The 27,315-nt window shown below is 42.4% G+C and overlaps 1 protein-coding gene across 1 annotated transcript in view; it reads left to right on the forward strand.

Moving 5' to 3' along the window:
- Window positions 1-378: 378 nt before the first annotated feature.
- The window catches only part of LOC129705460 (zinc finger protein 276-like), a 46,815-nt gene continuing 19,878 nt past the window's right edge, over window positions 379-27,315 (forward strand). Inside the window, 8 exon segments of the mRNA XM_055649033.1 lie at window positions 379-997; window positions 999-1,050; window positions 9,844-10,162; window positions 15,342-15,412; window positions 17,406-17,948; window positions 22,472-22,553; window positions 23,509-23,592; window positions 25,042-25,134. Coding sequence (XP_055505008.1) covers window positions 890-997; window positions 999-1,050; window positions 9,844-10,162; window positions 15,342-15,412; window positions 17,406-17,948; window positions 22,472-22,553; window positions 23,509-23,592; window positions 25,042-25,134 — 1,352 coding nt within the window. The 5' untranslated portion in view covers window positions 379-889.

The following is a 27,315-nucleotide window of genomic DNA, read 5'->3' on the forward strand; positions in this document are numbered from 1 at the left end:
TTCAAAATGCTGCCGCTCGAGAATGGGCTTCACCTTCGCCAGCTTCCTTAGGTGAAAGAAGCTGGACTTAACCACCGCGCATATTTGGCGATCTAATTTAAAGTCACTGTCCATCCTAAAACCCAGGTTCACAACTGTTGGCTTCACGTACCTTGACAATGGACCAAAATCATGGCTGATCATCCCCAATCAATAACCCCTGCCTGCCTTCTCCCCATATCCCTTGATTCCGCTAGTCCCTAGAGCTGTTGTTCCATATCTCTCGAACCCCCCGGACTATGTCTAAAGAAGGGTCTCGACCCGAAACGTCACCTGTTCCTTCTCTCCAGACTGAGAGTCAGGGGAAAGGGCAACGGGAGATATATAGGCGGTGATATGGAGAGATAGAGATAGACAAAGACACACCTCTAATCATTGGTTATCCAACATTAAATATTGGCCCAAGTACAACATGCTGGAGTATCTCAGCGGGACAGGAACGTTTCGGGTCAAGACCCTTCTTCATACTGAAAGGGAAGCGGGAGCTATGGAACAATATAGAATGTAGAGAGATATAGAAATGAATGAATATGCAAGATGTAACGATGATCAAGGAATGGTGGAGCCAGAATCTGGTCCCTGAACATCGTTACTTGTGTCCAGAGATGCTGCCTGTCCCGCTGAGTTACTCCAGCATTTCAGTGTCTGCTGCCTGCGTCTCCCCCGCGGCGGCGGAACGGTTGACTGGGCATCGTGGGGCAGCGCGGACACTCTGCTCCGCCGCTCCTGCTGCTGCCGATTCCGGTTGTTTACAGTCCCCGTTTGGCGACTCTCGATCTAATTGAAGGAGAATGTTTATGGTTTGAAGTTGTCCTCGCGTCGGAGGAGGAGGAGGAGGAGCAGGAGGAGGATGAAGCGGAACAAGTGCGGGCGCTTCGTGTCCTCAGCCGTGGCGCAGAAGATGGAGCGGCTGTCGGAGGCCCAGCGGCAGCGCTGGCTCCGCGCCCGGCGGCCCCGGCCCCACGGGGGAGGCAGAGGCAGAGCCGCCGGCCACAGGCCGGGCCCCGACAGGTCAGTGGGGCTGGGGTGCCAGAGCTGGGCCGAGCCGGGGCCCAGGGCCGAGCTGGGTCAGTGGCAGTGGGGGTGGGTGCCAGGGCTGGGCAGGGACAGGTCAGTGGGGGCCGGGTTAGGCCTGGACAGGTCAGGTCAGGAATAGGTGGAGGCCGGGGCCGAGCCAGATCGGTGACAGCTTAGGAGGGGAGGGGGGCTGGGCCGAGCCGAGCCACGTCTGTTGGCAGCTGTGAGCGGGCCTGGGCCGGGTCAGTGGTGGTCGGTAGGGAGAGAGATAAATAACCGAGCCTTTTCGACGCCAAGCAGATCCGATTCACTTTCAACTCCATTGACAGCGGATGGTGAATCTGTGGAATTCTTTGCCACTGAAGGCTGTGGAGGCAAAGTCAATGGATATTTTAAAGGCAGAGATAGATATATTCTTGATCAGTCTAGGTGTCAGAGGCTATGTGGAGAAGGCAGGAAGGAGAATGGGGTTAGGAGGGAGAGATAGATCAACAATTATTGAATAGTGGAGTAGACTTGATGGGCCGAATGGCCTAATTCCACTCCTATTCCTTATGACAGCAGATGGATACCTTCATATGGATACCTTCATAATCCTCACAGATTTGGTTATGATCATTTTAACATTTGTCCTTCGTTAGGATAGAATGAAACCTTTTGACCTCCCCAAACTATTTTGGCCGATACTTAAATGTCGTGTTGTCGAAATTACCATTTTGTTCATGAGGCGGTAAACTGAGAGCCGTTTGTGGAAAGTAGTCTAGCATACAGAATACTTGGTAGTAATTATTAATTATACACTGAAGTGTCTGAAGCAGACAACATTGCAGTAGCTGCTTCATCCCCACCAACCTTTCACCACTAATACACAGTTTCACCTACATCCAGTGACAACAACAATAGTTCTTTATCATAAATGCAGATTTGGGGATCTGCCGTGTCCAAAAATGCAGCAAAATTGTCAATACACTTCAAACTTAATGTATCGTATGTATGATATTGTCAAGCCTTAACAATGACATGGGAAATTTACCAAATCAATTCATGGTGCAAGCCTTTGAGTGTTTAATCATGCTCCAATGCATCAACTTAAAATCTTCTTGGGCAATTTGAACAATTGTAGGGACCTTTGGTCTTTCACGTCAATTTGTCCAATCCATTTGAAAAAATATTCTTTACATTTCTCCATATTAGATATTCTTTCGGATCCTACAGTAGTCATATAGCACAGAAACAGGGCCTTTGACCCTCTGAGTACACACTGTTTGCACCAATCCTACACTAATCCCATTATATTCTCCCACATTCCCAACAATGTCCCTGAGATTCTACTATTCATGTGCATGTAAAGAACAGGTTACAGTGGTCAACGTACCAACTGACTTACAAACATGGTCATAGGGAGAGCGTGCAAATAGCGTACATACTCCCTTAACAACTTTTGGTTTGACTCCTCCCATTTCCTCCAAATACAAGGCGTAGCTATGGGCCCCAGCTATGCCTGCCTTTTTGTAGGGTACGTCGAACAATCTTTGTTCGAGACGTACTGCGACCCTATCCCCAAACTCTACCTCCGCTACATCGACGACTGCATTGGTGCTACCTCCTGCACCCACACACAACTCACTGACTTCATCCATTTCACCACTTACTTCCATCCGGCACTCAAATACACCTGGACCATTTCCGATTTTTCCCTACCATTTCTAGACCTCACTATCTCCATCGCAGGTGATAGACTACTGACCGACATCTACTATAAACCCATTGACTCCCATGGCTATCTGGACTACACTTCTTCCCACCCTGCTCCCTGTAAGGACTCCATCCCCTACTCCCAATTCCTCCATCTACGCCGCATCTGCACCCAGGATGAGGTGTTCCGAACCAGGGCATTGGAGATGTCCTCATTCTTCAGGGAACGGGGGTTCCCCTCTTCTATTATAGATGAGGCTCTTACCAGGGTCTTGGGGATTGAGATTGGGGACATTTCTATTCAACCTGTCAAATATATTTTTACACTTAGCCCATCCCCCTAGATATTCCAGATGAATAAATTAAGGTTTTGTCAACTCGGGCAAATTGGGCTAATTACAAATCAATAACATTAGCCAACTCCGAAACATGAAGTGCTGAACATTGAGATCCAGACATCACGGAAAACTGGCCTCAGTTCCCCGCTCACATCTGGCAGTGCTCTCCGTCCAAACCAGGGACCACGGAGTATTTTTGAAAGTGTGGGGGCCTGAGCAATCAGTGATCACTGGCCTTGGGGGTACTCGGCGAGGGAGTGGAGCAACCGAGAGGGGGGAGAGTGTGGGAGGGGCGAGAGTGTGGGAGGAGGGTGCATCCCTCCCAGGGTAGGGACTTTTTGAAATTTGATGTATTCAAATCAATGTTTTAGAGCATTGTAGAAGTATGATTTCAATGTTTTTTGTTTGAAGTATTTTTAAGAGGTAACTTTTTAAGGGGTAACTTTTTCCACACAAAGGGTGGTGGGTGAATGGAACAAGCTGCCAGAGGAGGTAGTTGAGGCAGTGACTATCCCAACAATTGAGAAACAGTTAGACTGATACATGGATAGGACAGGTTTGGAGGGATATGAAACAAAAGCAAGTAGTGTAGCTGGGACATGTTGGCGGGTGTGGGCAAATTGGGCCGAAGGGCCTGTTTTCACACTGTATCACACTGTGACTACATTGCACCTCCACCATGCATGAATGCTTCAAAATCAAGTGATTGAGTTTTATTGCCATATACTCAAGCATAGAAACATAGAAAATAGGTGCAGGAATAAGCCATTTGGCCCTTCGAGCCATCACTGCCATTCAATATGATCATGTCTGTATATCTAAAATCAGTACCTCTTTCCTGTTTTTTCCCCATATCCCTTGGTTTCGCTAGCCCCAAGAGCTAAATGTAACTCTCTTTTGAAAACATCCAGTGAATTGGCCTCCGCTGTCTTCTGTGGCAGCGAATTCCACAGATTCACATCTTTCTGGGTGAAGAAAGTTTGTCCTCATCTCAGTCCTAAATGACCTACCCCTTATTCTTAAACTGTGTGACCCCTGGTTCTGAACTTCCCCAACATTGGGAACATTTTTCCTGCAGTTACAGTAAGTGAAAATATAGCAGGCAAGCAGGATGCTTTCTCCAATGCCACTATCTTCCACCGTTTCTACCCAGTGCTTGGTACCTACTTCCAGCAGCCACTGATTATCCTCCAGGCTGCACCGAGACACTGCCTAATCCATGCCGGTCACCAGGGCGAATTCGGGAACAGAGACTCTCACAGCAGCAGCATAACGCTTCCGACGCCTCCGCCGTCCCGGGACTCTTGCACTGAGGCTGCTCCATTGCCAGAGCTGCAGCGAGCAACTCGCTAGCCCCGCAAACACTCGAATACCCCGACTCCCCGTCCGCATCTGCCCCCCACTGATCCATCCCTCCCTCCGCCCCGGCTCTCCAACACCCGCGGCCCATGCAGTTGATATTAGTTTTGAAATTCTCGGTGATCACAGAATTTCCCATGACAGAGCATGAGAAATTTGTGATCAAAGTGAGAGCGTGAGAATTTGGTGAAATGCGTGATTCTCACGCTCAATGTGTGAGAGTTGGCAGCTCTATGGTAGCTAGCGGAGTGCAGCAATGTCGGATTAAGGCAGCAATACAATACAGGGTGGCGACTATGACAATGACTGATGAGTCCCTGTAGTAGGCTGATTTCTTCCAAAGGGACTCTATAGTTTCCCAATTTCTCCATAGTTGTCGCTGCCGACCTAACTTCTTGAATCATTCTAGGGAATCATCCATGCGTGGGGAAGAGGATAGCGAAGTACCGTTCTGTTTCAGTTATGTCTCGACTGACCTTGTGGTAGATCCTGTGCACTACTGCCCCCAACGTTTTTACATTGTGTGCGTGTATATATATATGGGATTACGTAGCCTAGGTAGCAAGATCCTGTCCAATTGGCCAGCAGTCAGGGGTATGCTTTGTGCCTGCACACACAATGTATGTTGCTGTATGCAATTAGGGCTGGTAGTGACCTAGAAGGGGGGTGAGGAGGTGTTGGCAACAAAGGATGGTTGGTACCACCCTAATTGTTAGTGGGGACATGTGTACAAAGCCAGCATGCAGATGTGTTAGTAGTTTTGGCATAAGTATGCGTCATGTATAAGAAGGCATTACAATTGAGTGTCACCATAATGGCAAGAGTCCACAAAACCCACATTCTTGGAGATAAGGCTTCTTCTATGCGATTATGTTACTGTTGTGGTGCGGCCTTTTTGTAGTGTGACGCGTGGACCCAGGTAGGACGTTCTTTGATTTTGACCACTGTATTTGTAGTTAGAAGGACTTGGAAGGGTCCCTCAAAGTGGGGGTGCAGATTAGTTTTTCGCATGAAGGTCTTGATATAAACAAAATCGCAAGGTTCCAAACCTCCTGTCTGCTGGGTCAAGCTGGGCCTCCTTTACCTGTGAATGGAAGCCCTGGTGAGGATGCATGCTCTTGTAAGTGCGAATAGCTGCTGTGTCCTTTGCAGTTTCATAGTGCCAAGCCATCAATGAAGAGAATCAGGTCCGGGTGAGGCAGTGGAATGTCAGTGAGGTGGACACGGGGTTTGCTGACTGCGATTGTAAATGTCTCGCAGCAATGGGGGTCGCTGTCATCTTTTGTTGGGTAAGAGGGTAGTGGGGTTGATGGTGATGCACCGCCTGATGGTGATGTTGGGTTTGGACAGAAGTTCCACCTCGTACTTTGAAAGGCGGGCAATCGTCAGAGGCTGTGTGGCGTATTTTGTGAGGAGAATGTCAACTGAAAGGGGGACATGCGGTGGTTTAATGTGATGGATTGTGCTTGGTTCACTGAATAGTATGCTGGAGCCAGCGATGGAAGACATCCAGGTAAGGCTTTGCTGACTGGGTCGAGCTGGGTGCTGCAGTAGGCGAATGGACGTTGGTGGTTTCCATGAAGCTGAGTGAGGACAGACAGTGCGAAACCTGACTTGTGATGCACAAAAAGATTGAATGGCTTCTCGAAGTCTGGCAGACCCAGGGCCTGTGCCTGAGTCTGGGCTCGTTTCAGGGCAGTGAACGTCTGGTGGGTCTCATGATCCAATTGTTGGGGATCGGGTGGTGGTGGAGTAGGAAGGTCCAGAAAGGGCCTTATACTCTACAATCAATTTTAAACTTATTCTTATACTCTATAATTTGGGAGCGTTCCCAAATAAAAATTCTCATCTTATGTATGTCGCTATTCTAAGATAAGGCCTTACACTCTATAATCAATTTTTAAACATTCCTATATTTCCCAAGATATACTTACATTTATGTATTTGCAACTAAAACAAACTACTAGGTGCCATTGAAAGGACATGAATCAAAATAGAAATAAAAGACGAACATTACGAAAAAATAAACGACGAACTTGACCAAACCATGTAATGAGCTCAACCTCTCACTTGGATTTTCAATCACATAGGATATGTGACACAATTAGTCAACCTGTCAATTGTGATCTTGATTGAGGAAGATAAAATAAGACCAAATGGAGTCAAACTCACCCTTAAACTTGCAATGAGCTCAATCTCTCAATTGCGTTTCCAAAAATAATAAAAATAAAAATAAAACTAAGTCATAACTGAAGTCTTGCAAAGAGCTCAACCTCTCAATTGCATTTTCAACGGACCAAAACTAAATTAAGAAAACAAAATCATAACTCCACCTTAAACTTGCAATGTATTTTCAACAAACTAAAACTTAAAAAATAAATGATTACTGCATGCTTTATTACCTTGGAACTCTGATGTGTTAATGTTCAGTATCCACTTTTGGCCGATAAGAGTCTCTAGAACTTTTGCAAAGAGAAAATGATCAATGAAAAGATGGTCGGAAGCTGGTACTTCGTCCTTGAGTCAGACTCACTGTGCAAGGGTTGGGATTTTCATTTTGCAGTCATATTACAATGTCTTGTACTTGATTTACCATATTTCCCGGCAATGAAGATGCACCTGCGTCGAAGACGCACCCCCAATTTAAGTTGCTAAATTTTGAGAAAAGGATGGTGGGACAGGATCAAGGGTTTGGTTTAGTCCAGAGGTGGGAAACATTGCCTGCGTGCCCCGGGACTGGCTGCAGTTCCCAGGTCGCCTGCCCCGGGACTGGGTAGGAGGAAGGGGTGGGAGAGGAAAAGGGGAGGGTGAAGGGGGGGGTGAGGATGAGGAGGGCGGGGGGAAGGAGGAGGAGGGGGAAGAGGAGAGGGGGGGGATAGAGAGGGGGGGAGAGGAGGGGGGGGGGGAAGGAGGAGGGAGGGGTGGAGGAAGGAGGGAGGGGAGGGGGGAGGGACAGGGGGGGGACAGGGAGGGGAGGGGCGGAGGGGAGAGAGAGAGAGAGAGAGAGAGAGAGAGAGACCCCCCCAGCGGCGCTGTCCTTTCACAGCCGCTTCCCATCAGCTGCCAGCAATGAGGGATAGACTTGGCTATTCCTCAGTACACAACATCGTTCTTGATGCTGCTGTACTGAGGGGTAGCCAAGTCTGTCTTTCTTGGCAAACAACCTAACCCTCGGCCTCCAAGACGCAGGTAAATGTTTGTGCCTTATTTTTGGGTAAAAAATAGCGTCTTCATTGCCGGGAAATAAGGTACCTGTATTTAGAATGTCAATGCTGAAAGGACCAACAATTAATTAAACGGTGACAACACAAAAAAAGGTGTGAAATGTCAGTCCTAATTAATAAAAGCTGCATCAATGTATTTATGTTCTTTATTTCTTATTTCTGGATTATTCATTAAAATTTTGAGCCCAAAAAAAATCATTGTAATATTACTACAGATAAGTAAATTACAAAATTACATTCTTTTGTAATTTTGCAAATTAATTTCATTCCTGGGATAAATAAGATTCTATCGTATCATTTTCATTCATGAAACTTCTGTATAATCAAAATAAATTTAAATATTAAGATGATTCCATAGGGATAATGAAAATGTTAAGTCAATACATATCAGGAAAGGCAGGCACATTGAAATGATTAGTATTGTGCTTTTATACTATTGTTCAATATACTGGACATTGAGAATAATAGTGAATTTATTTTTTAAACTGTAGTTGCTAGTAATCTACAATTAAACAGAAAATGCTGGAAATATTCAGTAGATTAGGTCGCAGCTGTGGAAACTGAAACTGTGTTGATGTTTCTGGAACTGCATAGGAGAACATTAAACTGCAATGAGGGTGGAGGATGGCGGTGTCTCTGGCAGGGTAAAACCAGGGTGACCATGTAGAGAAGCTATAAACAGTAATCTGATTAGTGAGTAGGTGCAGTTAGAGAATGAGAACAGAGACAAAATAACATAGACAAGAGAATATAGGAGTTACAAAAGGCAGAGCAGAGAAGCATCCTGGCAGGTAAGGGGAAAAAAGGTTCAGTTGGTTTATATATTACTTTATTTTCCTATTCTTTCCATCTTAGATTGGAGAGTATTCCCAGTGTGAATCACCAGGCATGCGTACCTGCTCTGCATTGTGTAACTACCACATTCTTTGGCCTATGATCTTTTGCATATTCTCTTACTCTAATTGCTCCCATTCACTCATGAAACAGAATATTTATTTTACGGTTTATCCCCATAGTCAAGCTCATTTTAAGCTTTTGGAGATTACCCCCTTCCTCCACCACCCCTGTAGTTTAAAGAGCTTGTTTGGTCTCCTTCCTAATTTCGAGGGAGAGTCTTTGACTTGAAATGTTGACCCTGTTATTCTTCCCACAGGTGTGGCCTGACTTGTTAAGTATTTCTAGCATTTTCTGTTCTTATTAAGAATAATATTTCTCTCATATTTTTCATACAGACTCCAAAATAGAAATATTCTTATTTTAATGTTAACAACTAACAACTAGAAATATTCTTATTTTAATGTTAAACAACAAAAAAACTTATACCTAAATTTTGGAAAAATGCACCCACCCCAACGCTTAAAATGTGGATCACAAGCATGTCTGAGATGCTACATCTTGAAGATATGAGATTCGTCCGAGCAGGAAAATCAGAGCAATTCTTAAAGATATGGTCTCCTTTCATCGACTTATTACAAGTATAATATAGTGCAACACAACTCTGGAAATTAACCGTTTCTGAACTGGGTGAGGGGTGTGGAAAGATAAGAAGTAGGTATATCCCATTTCTGTTTTTCCATTCTTTCTTTTTTTCCTTTTTTTTTACAACTCTATGGGTTTCTTCTCTCTATCCTTCTACAAACTATCACTTGTTAACTCCTAGAGTGGTACTCCAGGGGTTTACACATCACTATTTCCCTTACTCTTCTCTTTACTCTCTTTTTCTTTCTTCTGTGACATTTCTATTGTTAAATTTAAAACAAGAAGTTGTACACAAAATGTATTATGTCTTATGCCACGGTTTATACTACTGCACATTGCTTCTAATAAAAAATACAAATTAAAAAAAACAACAAAAACTAATGAGAATTAGTTGAGGTCCTTTTCCAAAACATTCTTGATTTGCTGTACCAGTTTCCATTATTTCTGCACCAGTAGCATGATCAATTGTCCTTTTATCCCTGAATACTAATCTTCAGAATTAAATCATGTGCTTTCTAAAAATCAAGGTCACAATTTTATTTGTATTTGTGTAGTAGCAATAATAATTCATAAATGTATCTGGCCTTATATCTCATTGTGCTAAGTGAAATATATTTATAAAAATCTTAAATATTTGATTCCCACCCTACTGTGCATTAACTCACATTATATCTGTTTCTATTTCTCATTAGCTGCATCTCTTATTATGACCACCAGCTACTGCCGTCTATGCCATGGAAAGTTTTCCTCCAGGAGCCTTCGTAATGTTTTTGCAAAAGTTCCTCTGATTGAAACGAGTCCAGAGAGGCAGCGCAGAGCACAACAGACTTTCTGTGGTGATTTCCAGAAGCTAGTTGGTGTTGTTGTGAGGCAGGATTCCACTTTGCCACAGTATATCTGTAGGAACTGTCACGCTCAGTTTTATAAGTGTTGGACTATCTTGAAAAACTTCATTCAAAAAGTGAATACTTCACCAGTAGCTGCAGTACAACATGGACAAAAGGCTAGCAGGTACTCATATCATTAATTTGACTGTATGCTACTGTTTAACGATAACCAATGGGCTTTATTATGTATGCAATAATCTGAGTACTTGCTTTTGTAAGAAATAAAGATTTAAGATTATAATTATCCAAAGATATAATTTAGCTACTCGTGGATCTTTATCATTGGTGTGTTGGTGATCTGTGCGTGGGAATAGTTCTCCATCTAGCTTGCTGTTGCATAAGATACTGCAGGTCATAAAGTGAAGCTCAACTCACAACATTGTTGCCTAATATCAGCAAAAGAGGATTGTTGTCTTAAATTCTTTCTAATGGACAGATAAAGCAAATTTGCCCTAGTCCTGTCTTTGTAAACTGCATTCACCATTTGTTGGTGATCATTGCTGAAGTGTTGAGTTCTGCAGTTCCCTACCTTTCCCACTTTCTATCTTCCTTTGTGACATTCCTTCAAATGTACCTCTTCAAACGTACCGAGCTTTCAGTAAACCTCCCTTTCACATATCAGTTTGGTATTTGATTTTGCTTTTACAAAGCTCTTCCAGACATATTGCAGTTAAAGATGGCCTGAAAATGGCAGGAAATAGCACGATCAGGAAAATATATGCAATACTTATCTGCATCAATAAAGAAAAAATGGACAGAGGCCATTGAATATTGTGTTAAATTTATACCACCACACTTTAGAAAAGTGTACCAGTAAAGCACTGATAATCTGGCATTTAGTTACTCAGAAATCCACCCACAATCCAAAGACGTGCAGGTTTGTAAGGTGGTTGGATTGGTAAAATTGTAAATTGTCCCTAGTGTGTGTAGGACAGTGTTAGTGTGCGGGCATTGCTGATCAGCATGGACTTGGTGGGCCGAAGGGCCTGTTTCTGTGCTGTATCTCTAAACATAAACAAACCCTGATGGTTTATTTTCTAATCCACTCATTAGTCCGGTTTGTGAACTAGGGGTCCAGAGTACAAGTGGAGAGTGCGGCCAGCAGTGAACTGGTCTCTGGAGTGTTTGTATCTTTCCCACTTCTTTTAATCTTGGGTTCACTGGAAAAGGTTTCATATTAGCGTGTAACGTAAAAGTAATGAAATAAAAGTGGGTTTACACTAGGAGTAACAATAGGAGTAACAGCCAATGATCTGGATCACAGAGTGTTGGATTACTGGAATTTTATTGTAGGCAGCAGTTTATTGGAATAGTACCAGACATGAAGGAATTCTCTTGTGTGGAGAAGTAGAAAAGCTGCTATGTTCCAATTAGTAGAGAAGGGTCTCGACCCAAAATATCACCTGTCCATGTTCTCCAGACTTGCTGCCTGAACTGCTGAGTTACTCCAGCACTTTGAGTCCTCTTGTGTATGTTTCAATTAGTTCCTTTGATATGGTCTATTTAAAATTTATTAGCAATCTTGCTGGTGAAAGTAGGCAAAAACGATTTTCAATCATGTGCATCTTCAATAAATAGCCGAACATGATCTATCCCATAGTTCATCCTCGGCACAACCAGTAGACAGAGTCCAGATTCTTCACCTCTTGTGATAGAGTGATACAGTGCAGGAACGGGCCCTTTGGCCCAACTTGCCTACCAACATATTCCCAGCTACACTAGTCCCACTTGCCCATGTTTGGCCCGTACCCCTCCAAACCTGTCCTATACATGTACAGAGCTGCCAAGTAATCCGTATTTTCTATATTTTGTACAGAAATGTGATCAGAATACAGATGTACTGATTTACTTTGTAAAATATGTTTTTTTTTAAATCAGCACGACTTCCTGTTTCATCTTGCTGCTTAAAAAATGCAAGGATATAAAAAGTCATACTGTACCTCTAAAAATTATAGCAGATTAAATCTATTAGTATTTTAAATTTCAAGATCTGGAAGCTTTGATCTGCCTGTCCCACTCCAGGTTTAAACAGCGCTGTCAGTTTAACGGTGGGAATTTAACAAACAGCACTATAGGTTCTAAAAATAGCGCTCCCAGCTGGAGCACTATTGCCTTTACACATAGCGCAATGGCCACAGCGCTATGGGTCACAGACTGTTAGGGGAGAGAGGGAGGGAGGGAATAAGAGGGAGGGAGATAAAAAGGGAGGGTGGGAGAGAGAGGGAGGGCTAGAGAGGAAGGAGGGAGAGGAAGCGAGGGAGCGAGGGAGGGAGAGGGAGGCTTCAAAAATGGCTTCCACATCATCATCTGTTGCTAAAAGCAGGAAGCAGCCGTTCAAACAGCAGTATACAAAGAGATGGCAATGAATGCACTGTCAAGTAAGGTGCGTAGAAGACATGGCAATTGGTAGTAAGGTTATGCATTCTTGTACTCTTACATGGGTATGACCGCACATAAATAAATTACACTTTTTTCAGCAAAATGGCACCGTGTAAAAATACTGATTTCCTCAGCAACATAATGATTTTCAGGTACTAGAATACTGAAATGCTCTGACAAAACTTGGCAGCTCTGTCAAACTGTTTCCTAAATGTTGAGATAGTCCCTGCCTCAGCTACCTTCTCTGATAGCTTGTTCCATTAACCCCCTCCACCCTTTGTGTGAAAAAGGTACCCCTCAGATTCTGATTAAATCTTTTCCCCTTCACCTTGTCCTCGATTCCCCTACTCTGGGCAAGAGACCTGGTGCATCTACCCAATCTATACCTCCCATGATTGTATGCACCTCTATAAGATCACCACTCATCCTCCTGCGCTCCAAGTGATAGAGACTCAGTCTACTCAACCTCTCCCTATAGATCAGACCTTTTAGTCCTGGCAACAACCTCGTAAATCTTCTCTGTACCCTTTTCAGCTTGATATCTTTCCTCTAACGTGGTGCTCAGAACTGAAGACAATACTCGAAATGTGGGTTAAATAATACTCTAAATAATAGGCTTCTGAATCTTTAATTTGTTATCCTTCCTGCAAAACATTCAGGATGTTCTCTATTTTAAAGGCATGTAAATGCAAGTTGTGTGGAATATTTTAGTAGCAGCTATTTTAAAGGCATGTACATTGCCCTCCATAATGTTTGGGACAAAGACCCATCATTTATTTCTATGCCTCTGTACTCCACAATTTGAGATTTGTAATAGAAAAAAAAAAGACATGTGGTTAAAGTGCACATTGTCAGATTTTAATAAAGGCCATTTTTACACATTTTGGTTTCACCATGTAGAAATTACAGCAGTGTTTATACATAGTCCCTGCATTTCAGAGCACCGTAATGTTTGTGACACATGGCTTCACAGGTGTTTATAATTGATCAGGTGTGTTTAATTGCCTCCTTAATGTATAAGAGAGCTCTCAGCACCTAGTCTTTCCTCCAGTCTTTCCATCACCTTTGAAAACCTTTATTGTTGTTTATCAACATGAGGACCAAAGTTGTGCGAATGAAAGTCAAATAAGCCATTATGAGACTAAGAAACGAGAATAAAACTGTTAGAGACATCAGCCAAACCTTAGGCTTACCAAAATCAACTGTTTAGAACATCATTAAGAAGAAATAGAGCACTGGTGAACTTACTAATCGCGATGGGACTGGCAGGCCAAGGAAGACCTCCACAGCTGATGACAGAAGAATTCTCTCTAATAAAGGAAATCCCCAAACACCTGTCCGACAGATCAGAAGCACTCTTCAGGAGTCGGGTGTGGATTTGTCAATGACCACTGTCTGCAGAAGACTTCATGAACAGAAATACAGAGGCTACACTGCAAGACGCAAACCATTGGTAAGCTGCAAAAATAGGATGACCAGGTTACAGTTTGCCAAGAAGAAGTTAAAAGAGCAACCAAAGTTCTGGTAAAAAGGTCTGTGGACAGATGATATGAAGATTAACTTATATCAGAGTGATGGCAAGAGCAAAGGATAGAGGAGAGAAGGAACTGCCCAAGATCCAAAGCATACCACCTCATCTGTGAAACATGATGATGGGGGTGTTATGGCCTGGGTATGTATGCCTGCTGAAGATAATGGCTCACTTATCTTCATTGATGATACAACTGCTGATGGTAGTAGCATAATGAATTCTGAAGTATATAGACACATCCTATCTGCGCACGTTCAAACAAATGCCTCAAAACTCATTGGCCGGCGGTTCATTCTACAGCAAGACAATGATCAACCTGCTAAATCAACAAAGGAGTTTTACAAAGCAAAAAATGGTCAATTCTTGAGTGGCCAAGTCAATCACCTGATCTGAACCCAATTGAGCATGCCTTTTATATGCTGAAGAGAAAACTGAAGAGGACTAGCCCCCAAAACAAGCATAAGCTAAAGATCGTTGCAATACAGGCCTGGCAGAGCATCACCAGACAAGACACCCAGCAACTGGTGATGTCCATGAATCGCAGACTTCAAGCAGTCATTGCATGCAAAGGATATGCAACAACATACTAAACATGACTACTTTAATTTACATGACATTGCTGTGTCCCAAACATGATGGTGCCCTGAAATTGGGGGGCTATGTGTAAACACAGCTGTAATTCCTACATGGTGAAACCAAAATGTATAAAAATGGTCTTTATTAAAATCTGATGGGTTTTTGTCCCAAACATTATGGAGGGCACTGTTTATGCAAGTTGTGTGGGATATTTTAGTAATGGCTATATCAACTTGAGGCATGATTTGCTTTTTATAACCCTGAAGGTAAGCATTAGAATTCAGCAAATCAATTATCTTTTAACAAAAGCTAGGCTGTTTAGATACAAAGAACTGTAAAATGCATTTAAACTTTTTTTTTGCCACAGAGACCTGCTCCAAACCATGGCTATATTCAGATTCTTCTTATTCATTGATTGAAGATGGGGATTGCTGACAAGGGCATGGTTCATTGTCTATTACCACTTGCAGTGAGCTATCGTTGTGAACCATTGGAGATAGTCTTGCATTTTGATGCAGTGATCTTTTTCATACAACTAGATGGCTTACTATGGCAGTTAAGAGTCATAATCACAAAATACAAATGATGGCATACTTTCGTCACTGAAGGGCATTCATTTACCATGTTGATATTTACGACAATCTGGTTATTTCATAAGCACCATTATGCTTTTAAATGCTAGTTTGTTAATTTTTTTTTAATGATGTAATCAGATCTAATTCTTCAAGATGGCTAGACCCTTTTACAGGGCAAGAGTCCTTTTGCTTTTGGTCTTAATTGTATATAATGCCTTTTTTTCTACATTTTATTATTGTAGATGTGTTGCAGCAACTGAAACATCATCAGTGCAATCACTTTCACAATCTCCGTTAAGCAATTCTGTGTCTGGTAAGTGAACCACGATATTCACTGTGCATCAAGGAACTCTGCCTAGAATAGTGTCACGTGTGTGAATATCAACAACTTACATTTATTCAGCACCTTTATCAGTATGGGAGGTTCTTGGGTGCAGGAGTGTAACTTAACAAAGTTTGACACTGAGCCCAGAAAGGAGATGCTTTCTTACAGGTAACCTTTACGGAGGAGACACACAAAGAGGCATCAGATGCAATGCCAAAGCTGGTTGCTCAAGGCAGTTGTGGATGCCTAAGAAGGATTTAAGTAATTGTGCTTAAAAGGGCTGATTTGAAGAAACATAAAATCTTCTGAAGAATATAAGCATAGGAAAAGGTAATGCCATTGGAGGAATTTGAATATCAATATGAGAATTTTAAATTCAAGGGTTGGATGGGCTCAGAATCAATATATGTTTAAGGACACCCTCAGAGCTAAGCATAACTTGTTTCCACTATAGTTTCAAGGTGATTGATGAGTCCAGTGCTGGATTCTGCCTCGTGTGAGGCTGGTGGTATGTGATACTGTGGATGGGTTTATTCATGCTGTTATATTCTCCTTCCTGCTGTTTGCACCTGACCTCCACATGTTCCTGTAATCGAGAGTTGAGGTGCTTGGGTGCTTTCTGAATGCTCATTCTCCATTTTAAATAATCACAGGCCATCGATTCCTGTGAATCCAAGGAAGTTTTATCTTTTTAAGGGGACTTTGAGATAGGTCTGAACCATTTTCTCTGTCCTGGAAAACTTCATATTTTGGACGGGTACATGGATAGGAAAGGTTTAGCGGGATATGGGCCAAACGCGACCAAGCTTAGATGGGGCATCTTGGTCGACAAGGCCAAGTAGGGCCGAGGTGCCAGTTTCCGTGCTGTATGAGTCTATGATAGAGCATTTTGCTTGGTTTGGGAGCCTAGTGTCAGGCATATGGACAATGCGGCTAGTTCAAAGAGTTGAGTGTGATCAGTCTTGATGCTGGCATGGGAAAGGTCGGTGACTTTGGTTCACCTATCCTGCCCATGGATTTGGAGACACGTGTCATGTTTATTGGTTAACTGCAGGATTTCCTGCACTCTTCCTTTAGGTCATGTTTTTATTGGCCCTTGGCTTTAGGATTTAAAAAAATTATTAAATGGCACGGAGGCATAACTGTAGAGTTGCTGCCTTACAGCACTTACAGCGCCAGAGACCCGAGTTCGATCCCGACTACGGGTGCTGTCAGTACGGAGTTTGTACGTTCTCCCCGTGACCTGCATGCGTTTTCTCCGAGATCATTGGTTTACTCCCATACTCCAAAGATCTACAGTTTGTAGGTTAATTGGCTTGGTATAAATGTAATCTGTCCCTCGTGTGTAGGATAGTGTTAATGTGTGGGGATTGCTGCTCGTTGCAGACTCGGTGGGCTGAAGAGCCTGTCTTCGCGCTGTATCTGTGCCTCTAAACTAAATATGGGATCAAATATTTAAGATCTCTAAAGAAGGGTCTCGACCCTAAACATCACCTATTCCTTCGCTCCACAGATGCTGCCTCACCTGCTGCGCTTCTCCACTATTTTTATCTACCATGGGATCTAATATGGTCCTTCTGGTGAAAGTACACCCACAGTGCTATAGGGAAAGGAGTTCCAGAATTACTTTGTACATCCAGCTTCTTTCATGGACTGTTGGCATATTTCTAAATCAGTATGGTGTACAAATTACAAGGGAAAGTGCAGGGGATGATGCCCTCATACACCTCCTCAATGATGGTGAAAAGCATGGGCTCATTGCGTAGCCTAGATGAATGATCACAGTGCATTTAACGAACAGTTCACATTGTAAACTTTGCACAACAAATATGGAGGGAATGAATGTTGAGAATGCCTGTCTCTATTTTTTTCCCATGAGGTCTTTCATAATTTCTTTGTTTTTTCTTTTTAATTGCTGTGTATATTGAGGCAGTCTGAAAAAAACTCTCTAGATTTACTAAATCTTTTTGATTATTTGTAGGTGACTTTAAGCAGATGCTAAACGACAGTGTCCTAGTTGCAAGCCCACAGGGTCTACAGATTTTGGTCACCTGGGCTCACCATCATGGTAGTAGCTGTGGTTCTCAGCCACATGTACAGAGTGTTTTAACAGCAGAGTATCGAGGAGTAGTCGGTGCTGTGTGGGGGTGTCCAGAGGGCCACAGTTACATCCTGGACATGCATTCAAGTCGCAGCGTTGTTTTGAATGAGGGACAGTGCCCATCCAGTAGAAATAAGGACTCAATGGAGGAAGTTCTGGATGGTTCAATAACCCTTTCACCTCGGAATGGAACAGTGACTGAAAATGGTGAGGGTGACAATGTTGTAAAGCATCAACCTGTCCCAGTGTTAGCAGACTTTCAGCCTTGTATATACAGTGGAGCCACTTCGCGGTCAGTGGATGTGGACAACCCAGAATCTCTATTGAAGAAGGATATGTTCTTGCGCTCAGATCCTGAATATACAGAGTGCTCTTGGGAAAAAGTTCAGGTACAAGATGCAACTCAACCATTAAATGTGAAAAGTAAGACATTTATTTTATTACTAAATTATGGGATTGTATGTTTTATATATATCTTGATTTAAAAAAAAAAGTATTATTAACTGACTGAACATGGGAACGTTCTGGAAATATTAAAGCTACTTGTGATAAATCATAAAATCCATGAGACTGTGCTCTTTTATTTCAATCAATTCTATCATCGTGGGAAGATAGCTTACACGAGACTGGACTGCATTGTATATTTTCTGATTATTACTATTGTGTGATATTTCTCTACTTATTGGTTAATCTAGCTGTTTTTATATCTGAACTAAAATTTGGCATAGTTTGTGTAAGGTCCAAATTATACCATTTAAAAAATATATATATAGATGGTCTAATATAATGCTTATTGCGTTATAAATGTTGGCAGGGACGTTGGGAGAGGTCAATGAAATATGTTAATGAGAGGTCAATGAAATATGTTAATGAGAGGTCTATGAAATATGTTAATGAAATAGAGTTATTGGCACATACAGCATAGAAAGAGACCTTGCCAATTGGCTAACTCTATGGCATTTACTTTAAGATACCTCTGCTATGGGGAAACATTTCTAACTATCTACCCAATCTAGAACCATTTTATTTGCCACCAACGGTAACCCCCTCAGCATCCTCTGCTCCAAGGAAAACAAACCTGACCTATCAAGTCTTTCCTCATCAATGCTCCAATCTAGGCAACGTCCTAATCTCCTCTGATACCGCCCCAGTGCACTGGCATATTTTCTGTAATGTGACCAGAACTGTGCACAGTGCTCCATCTGTGGCCCAACTAGTATATATTATTGAGTTGTACTGTAAAGTCACCGCACCACAACTCATGAAGGCACCATTAGATGTGACACTGAGGTCCATTTGTTCTTCAAAATTCCTATGGGTACTGCCATTCATTGAGTATATCCCACCCCTATTCGTCATCCAAAGTACATCACCTCAAACTTATCAGTTAATCAATTCAACTTGTAAACTATAAGCCAACATTTTCAAATGCCCATAATGTATTCTACTCAAGAATTGTTTAGCATAACTCAAAATCCCATCAATAATTTACATTAAATACGTGGTTGGAACAACATGAGCTGCATGTCCCCTCAAGCAATCCAAATGCATAATTGATTTTAATCTGCCTTTGCTCCATGGTTGCTGTGAGGCAGAGGATTATGAATTTCAGCTCTGCTCCAGAGCCACGTATCCAGATGGCACTGAACACAGTGGGTCTGCCATAACATTGAACGTGCTGTTTTTCAATTTGGGTATTATGCTTGCCAAGTAGCAGGGAAGATAACTTGGAGTGTTGAATATTCAGATTTCTTCCTATCGTTAAAATATCACTTTCATTTTCAGAGTGGTGGAGATTCAGTTCAGAATACCACGCTTCGGAACTCATTTGTTCCCAGTCTAATAGATCAGAATTCAATCCCAATGTCAAAAGAGCTGAATAATGGGAATGGCTGTGTAATAGGAATACTTAGTCACATGTGGCTAGGCACAGTGAAATTATTTGCTTGACACAAACAATGTATACAAATAGCAGCCACCTACGGCACTGACAAAGTTACAAAGCATGCTGGCTTCCCCCCCAACAGTTCCCCCACTGCCAAATCCCCCACTGCCAAATCCTTTGTCCCCCCTGCCCCTTATTGTCCATTGTTCTTCTCCTCATGGCAGACCCATAGAAACTTCTCCTCACGGCCAGGCCATAGAAACATAGAAAATAGTTTTGTTCTTTCCCTCCCTCCTCACGGTGGCCCTTCACGCTCTCATCGACCAAGAACGGAGTCAATATTACAGATGGATAACCTACAGCAGAACTGGCCAGAGAAAGCAGGTTATAAATTCAATATTTAGTCCCGAAGAATACAAGGTAACAGGCAACTGGAAGCACAAGGATGTGACAGAGATACCCGCAAGGTGTCCCCCAATCTGCTGTTGGTTTGTCCAATGTAAAGGAGACCACATCGTGAGCATTATATACAATGCACTCAATTGGTATATGTGCAAATGAATTGCTGATTCCCTGAAAGGATTTTTGGGTACCTGGGCAGTGAGAGATGTTGGTGGCATAGGAAAGTGCCCTAAGAATAAACTGTTTTGAGTTATTTCTAAACTTAAAACCACCATGTTTTCCCCACAATTCTTCAATCTGAAATGTTAATTCTCCTTTCCACAGATGCCGCCTAATGTGCTGAATGCTTCCAGCTTTTTTGTACTTATTTCAGATTATTTCAGATTATCTGTTTGGGTGAAAAATGTGCAAATTATTGAATGTTTAAAAATATTATTGCTAAGCTTGGATGAATGGACAAAGGACAAAGGACATTTATTGTCACATACACCAAATGGTGTAGTAAAATTTGTCTTGCCATGCAGCACACAGATAAAGATTAGACACAACATTAAAGAAATTTAACAATAAACATAAAAACATCCCCCCACAATGGTTCCCACTGTTGGGGAAGGCACAATGTCCAGTCCCCATCCCCAGTTCACCCGTAGTCGGGCCTATTGAGGCCTCCGCAGTCGCCTTTACGGAGGCCCGATGTTCCAGGCCGTTCTCGCCGGGTGATGTAGCTCCGGCGTTGGGAGATTCCTCACAGCAGCTTGGGACAGGTGGAACAGCCGCTTCCATACTGGAGACCGCGGCTTCCGAAGCCAACAAGGCCGTGCTGGATGGAGCTCCACAACTGGTGATCTCGGCGAGAGATCCCAGGCTCCCGATGTTAAGTTCAGCGCCGCCATCCGCGGCTGGCCGCTCCACAGATCCGCGGCTCCGCGATGTTTCATTGGCCGTCTTCAGCTCACCGGAGCTCCAGCGCGGCGATCCGGGCAAGGCATCGCCCGCTCCGCGATAGCGCTCCAGTGCTGTGCCACCGTCGAAGCCGAGGTTCTGGGCGGGCCACTCAGGAAACGCCGCTCCGGGCCTGCTGGTAGGCCGCGAGTCCGGGTCGAAGGTGCAGCCCGGAGAAAAGTCGCCTCTCCGACCAGGTAGGGACCCTAGAAAGTAATTTCCCCCTTCCCCCCCACCCCCCACATAAAAAAGACTAGAACTCCTAAAAACAAAACACTCAACTAACTAAAAATTTAAAAAAAGATGAAAAACGGACAGCTGCAGGCTGGGCAGCCATACTACACAGGACGGCACCCCCTACACCATTGCAAGAATGAGATTGTTTTAGAGATGTAGAGCTCCAGATACTTCAATTGATTAATGTTCTGAAATGATTCAAACTACCACATTTGTTAAAATAAATTGATTCGAGAATAACTTTGCATATCATCAAATCTTTTGACAAAATACTGGACGGAATACACATCTTTATTTTGGAATTTAATTTCTTAAGGATAGCTCCGATAAGAATTGCTGTATTACAATTCCTGCGTTAATCAAAGGTTAAGGTACTTTATTGCCACGTGTAGCAATTAAGGTACAATGAAACTCTATTTACCATACAGCGATACTAAAAAAAGCAACAAGACACACGACTACATAAAAGTTAACATAAACATCCACCACAGCGGGTTCCCCACATTCCTCACTGTGATGGAAGGCAAAAATGTCTAATCTTCTTTCCTCTATTCTCCCGCGGTCGGGGCAGTCAAACCATCCGCTGTCGGGGGGATCGAAACTCCCGCAGCCGGCGATCGAAGCCCCCACGTTGAGGCGATCGAAGCTCCCAAGATCGGGGCATTCGAAACTGCTGCAGCCTGGAGCTTCAGATGTTGGTCCCTAACCAAGTCTGCGGGCTCCCGTGGTTGGAGCTCCAAGGTCGATCCCCGACAAGAACTGCTAACTCCACGACGATTAAGTCCGCAGGCTCCCGCGTTGGAGCTCCCAAAGTCGGTCTCCAGCAAAGGCTGCCAACTCCTCGATGTTAGGCCGCAGTGCGGACGGAGATACGATACGGAAAAAAATTGCATCTCCGTCGAGGTAAGGGATTAAAAAAAGTTTCCCCCAACCCCCCCCCCCCCCACATAAAACAAAGCAAAAGAGGACTAAAACATACATATAACACGTACTGAAAAAACAACAAAGGAAGAAAAGGGCGAGACAGACTGCTGGTGAGGCAGCCGTAGCAGTGCCACCCGGTGGTCAACACAGGCGTAGGAATTACACCAAATACGGTTGTTTGTATCAGTAATGAATAGGACTTGTGGCGTCAACATGGCTGATATATAACCTTGGATTAGACAACAAATGATTATGTTTATTTGATTCTAATTAAAGGTGAGCAATTTGATCTTCTTCTTGCCTATGGCATGCTCAGCCTAAAGTTGTAGGACAACTTGTTCTATTTGATTGTGCATGCTGGGTTGATTGCATTCGTCGAAACAGGGCGGACCATGTGAAGGTTGCAATCTTCCGCCCAGCAATTTGATAATACCTGGATTAAGACGTGATGGATTGTAAAATTAATTGTGGGAAAATACGTTTATGCTGCATTGATTCTCTCATGTACTAACCTTTCTGTAACGGTGTACATTTCTTGTCATCATTGTTGCTTTAGAACCAGTGAACTGCAATGAAGCATCTTGTTCTGTAAGAAATGATGTTGTGGATGGATTGGAGTCCAGTGATCTTTCTGAAAGGTAGGGGGTTCATCACAGTGGTTTATATTGATATCCATAATTGACCAATACTTAATTAAAATATTTCAAGCAGGATCGCAAAATTAGCGATACTTTGTGGTAGTTGGCACTATTTCCAACAACATGGTTGCTTAATGCACCAAGATTACCAGAATTATAGGTACATTTTGTACTTTTGCACAATTGCTGTGATTTCTAGAAACAGTTTAACTAATTGTAAACCCTTTATTTCATTCATTGGGTCTTCATTCTTCACATTGTTTGATTTATTGTGTATTGTGATTTAAAGCTTCAAACTGTTGCACTTTTAAAACGTATTTGTCTCTCACCTTCCCCTTTTCTACATTGTTTATTCTAGACAGTTTTTCCCCTCGTATCCAATTATCTTAACTAGATCTTCCCTGCACTGTAATATACCCAATTGAGAAATGTTTAAAATCCCACCGTTCTAGTTAGTTTAGTTTCGAGACACAGCGCGGAAACAGGCCCTTCGGCCCACCGAGTCCACACTCTCCAGTGATCGTCGAACATTAACACTATCCTATACACACTAGGGACAATTTTACTTGTATACCAAGCCGACTAACCGACAAACCTGTACGCCTTTGTGGTGTGGGAGGAAACCAAAGATATCAGAGAAAACCCATGCACATGGGGGGATGTACAAACTCCGTACAGACAAGTACCTGCGGTCTGGTTCGAACCCGGGTCTCTGGCGCTATAAGGAAGTAGCTCTACCACTGTGTCACCATGCCGGCCCACAAACGCTTGTAGAACGCTAGTTATAACGCTTGTAGCCTTTTGAAACTATTTTACTAACTCAATTCAATATCAAGATGCAACAGTATGTAGTGTTATGGCTATTCACTAATTATTTAAGGAAAAATGGGGCAGTAAATTGTTATCTTTAATTTGAATTTTGAACAGAACATAAAATCTTTACGTTCTATTTAAGGTATTTATCAAGTGAAGATGACAGAGAAATAAAAGTTAAGAATGGCTCTTCAGATGAGTCTTTTCAACCATATTGGAAAAAGAAGTGAGTATTTGTGAATCAACATAGGTTCAAGCTTTTACCTTTTATAAGTAATAGCTTGGGTTTCAACAAAGTAGTTGAGATATTTCTGTCTGAAGAAGGGTCTGGACCTGAAACGTCGCCTGTTCCTTCGCTCCCTAGATGCTGCCTCACCCGCTGAGTTTCTCCAGCATTTTTATCTAGCTGAGATATTTTCCTGGTAATTTGGGCTAAAATGCTACATATTAGAATCGCCTGGTTTTGATCTTAATCATCTATTTTATCTGATTTACCTTCAATCATTTTTTATTACCTTGACTATTCTGCACTCCAGTTTTTGTTCCCTTTTGTAATGATTTGAAGGCTTTTTAAAAATAAATAATGCAACATTTGATCAGTTATATTACCATAATTTCAAATATTGCCTAGAATAAAAGGGCTAGCTGCAGCGATGCAGAAACACGTTAACATTTTGCTTTTAAATAATTATTATTTTAATGGTGCATTATTGATGAAAATACAATATTAATAATCCCTAAGTTACTAATTTTCTAATAAGTTGCACAATGGTAATTAGATTATTTATTTAAATGATACTTAAAACATTGTCACTATGTTGGAGCTTATAGATTTAATGTCTTGATATCATAAAAGTTTAAAATTTGATAGATTTTATATTCTTGATTAGTATGGGTGTCAGAGGTTATGGGAAGAAGGTAGGAGAATGGGGTTAGGATGGAGAGATAGATCAGCCATGATTGAGTGGCGGAGTAGACTTGATAGGACGAATGGCTTAATTCTGCCATCACTTATGGCATGATCTTATACTTCAACACAATTTGGCATTTACTATAGAAGCTGACAAAGTATGGCTGGAGATAGACACAAAAAGATGGAGTAACTCAGCGGGACCAGCAGCATCTCTGGAGAGAAGGAATGGGTGATGTTTCGGGTCGAGACCCTTCTCCAGACTGGAAATGGTGTGTAGTCTGATCATTCTATCAAAGAAACTGAAATGGAAAATGATGGCAGATGGGTTTTCGACTTCTCAGAATATTCCCTTCTGTAGTAGATTTTCCATTAATATTTGCCACACATAAATACATTTGAAATTATAGTCCTTACATTTGTGAAAAGGAAAGCCTTGCTTTCTTCTAATTCTGTAGCTGTAACATCATAGTTGGCACATATCAACAGAAGTTAAATGTGATTTCTCATTTGCTGAAGAAAGCACACTACTGTCTTTCTTTTACACCTGTGAGACTTTGATATTATTTCATTTTACTTTTGACGACTTTTTAAAAACATGCAAAAATCAATGTAGTTCATGTAACTGTGAAATTACATAGAAGACAAAATGTTTTGCCAATTTTTGAAATGTTTTTAAATTTTCATTCAGAAATAGAGTCATTCAGATTGGAATAGTTAGTGAAAAGCTGCATAATAGATGATGAAGACTTATTTCTCTTCTAGGAGTAAGTTACCAGTTAAGAAGTGCAATATTAAGGATGTGAAGAAACAATCTGGACAAAAACGTGGCCGGAAACCAAAGTCAAACTTGGAAAGGTATGAATGTTAAATATTCTGTTAATGTTTCAATTGTTGATGTTGGCACCCAGTACTGCTCTAGATTTTGGGCACCAAAATTATGTTTCCTGCATAACCATTGGGAAACTCCTTTAACCAGCCAGGGCTAAGTTAAATGAACAGAGTGGGTTTGATGAGCTCATGAATATTTATTTCTGGAGTAACTCAGCAGGACAGGCAGCATCTCTGGGGAGAAGGAATGCGATGACGTTTCGGGTCAAGACTCTTCTACAGACTGAGAGTCTGGGGAAGGAGAGACTAGAGATATGGAAGGGTAAAGTGTGAAAACGACAGATCAAAGCAGATGCTGTTCAAGGGAATGTAGAATGGTTCATTGTGGGCTGAGGGGAAGGTGACAACGAGACATACAAACAGTAAAATTAATCATGAAGACAGCGAAACTAGGGTGGGGGAGGGACAGAGAGGGAAAGCAAGTGTTACTTGATGTTATAGAAAGCAATATTCAAACTGCTGGGTTGTAAGCTGCCCAAGCGAAATATGAGGTGCTGTTTCTCCAATTTGCATCAGGCCTCACTCTGCCAATGGAGGAGGCCCAGGACAGAAAGGTCAGTATGAGAATGGGAGGGGGAGTTAAAGTGTTTAGCAACCCGGGAGATCATGTAGGCCTAGGCCAGGGGTGGGGAACCTTGCCGCATTAAGTTAGCTGTAATCTATTAAGGCCGCATCCAAGAAACTTCAATTAGATGTACATTATTTTGTTAAAATAGCCCTCATGACTTACTAATGTTTTAATTGTGGCCGTCAGTCGGGGAGTATTATTTCGTTGAATCTTGTTTTACTCTTTGGTATTTTAAATAGGTTGATTTTAAGATTAAAATAAAAATAATAAAAGATAAACAAAAACATATTAATAAAAATAAAAGGATTTGCTCTACAAAATTTGGATTCATTCAAACGGCCGCACTTAATGGTCCAGAAGGCCGCACGTTCCCCACCCCTGGCCTAGGGGACATGACTTGAGAATTAAGGGACTGAAGTTTAGGGGTAATATGAGGGGGAACTTCTTTACTCAGAGTGGTAGCTGTGTGGAATGAGCTTCCAGTGAAGGTGGTGGAGGCAGGTTCGTTTTTATCATTTAAAAATAAATTGGATAGTTATATGGATGGGAAGGGAATGGAGGGTTATGGTCTGAGCGCAGGTATATGGGACTAGGGGAGATTATGTGTTCGGCACGGACTAGAAGGGTCGGGATGGCCTGTTTCCGTGCTGTAATTGTTATATGGTTAGGCGGACTGTCCCCTTTTTCCTTGGGGAAAATTCATCCCATGGGCATCTTGTATTAAGGAAGAAAATAATGCACATCTAAAGAAACTTCAAATATGTGTATTGGATATTTATTTCTATGTAATGAATAAGTATATTGGTTGGTCCTGTTAACAACTAAATTGAAATCTCAGATAGACACAAAAAGCTGGAGTAATTCAGTCGGTCAGGCAGCATCTCTGGAGAGATGGAATGGGTGACGTTTCGGGTCGACAACGAGAAACTGGTGTGACTTGGGTGGGGGAGGAAGAGGGAGAGAGAGAGAGGGAATTCAAGGGTTACTTGAAGTTAGAGAGACCAAAATTCATACCACTGGAAGCTGCCCATGCGAAATATGAGATGCTGTTCCTCCAATTTGCATTTAGCCTCACTCTGACAATGGAGGAGACCTAGAACTGAAAGGTCTGTGTAGGAATGGGAAGGAGAATTAAAGTGTTTAGCAACCAGGAGATCAGGTAGATTCAGGCGGACTGAGCGAAGGTATTCAGCGCAGCAATCGCCCTGTCTCCTCAAATTAAGAGACCAAAATTGCACACAATACTCCAGGTGTGGCCTCACCAGAGCCCTGTACAACTTACTTAGAAAACAAGCTAGATTTGCATCCATGCAGAACTCGTGGACTTCAACTTCACCCCCAATTTCCATTCTGGTCTCGCCAATGTATAAGAGTCCACATCTTGAACGGATACAGTAGATGAGGTTGGAGGAGGTCCAAATGAACCTCTGCCTAACCTGAAAGGACTGTTGGGGTCCCTGAGAGTCGAGGGAGGTGGTATAGCGACAGGTGTTGCATATTCTGCGGTTGCAGGGGAAGGTACCTGGGGAGGGGGTGGTTTAGGTGGGAAGGGATCAGTTAACCAGGAAGCTGCGGAGGGA

This window comes from Leucoraja erinacea, chromosome 17 (assembly GCF_028641065.1).
Source record: "Leucoraja erinacea ecotype New England chromosome 17, Leri_hhj_1, whole genome shotgun sequence".
NCBI lineage: Eukaryota > Metazoa > Chordata > Chondrichthyes > Rajiformes > Rajidae > Leucoraja > Leucoraja erinaceus.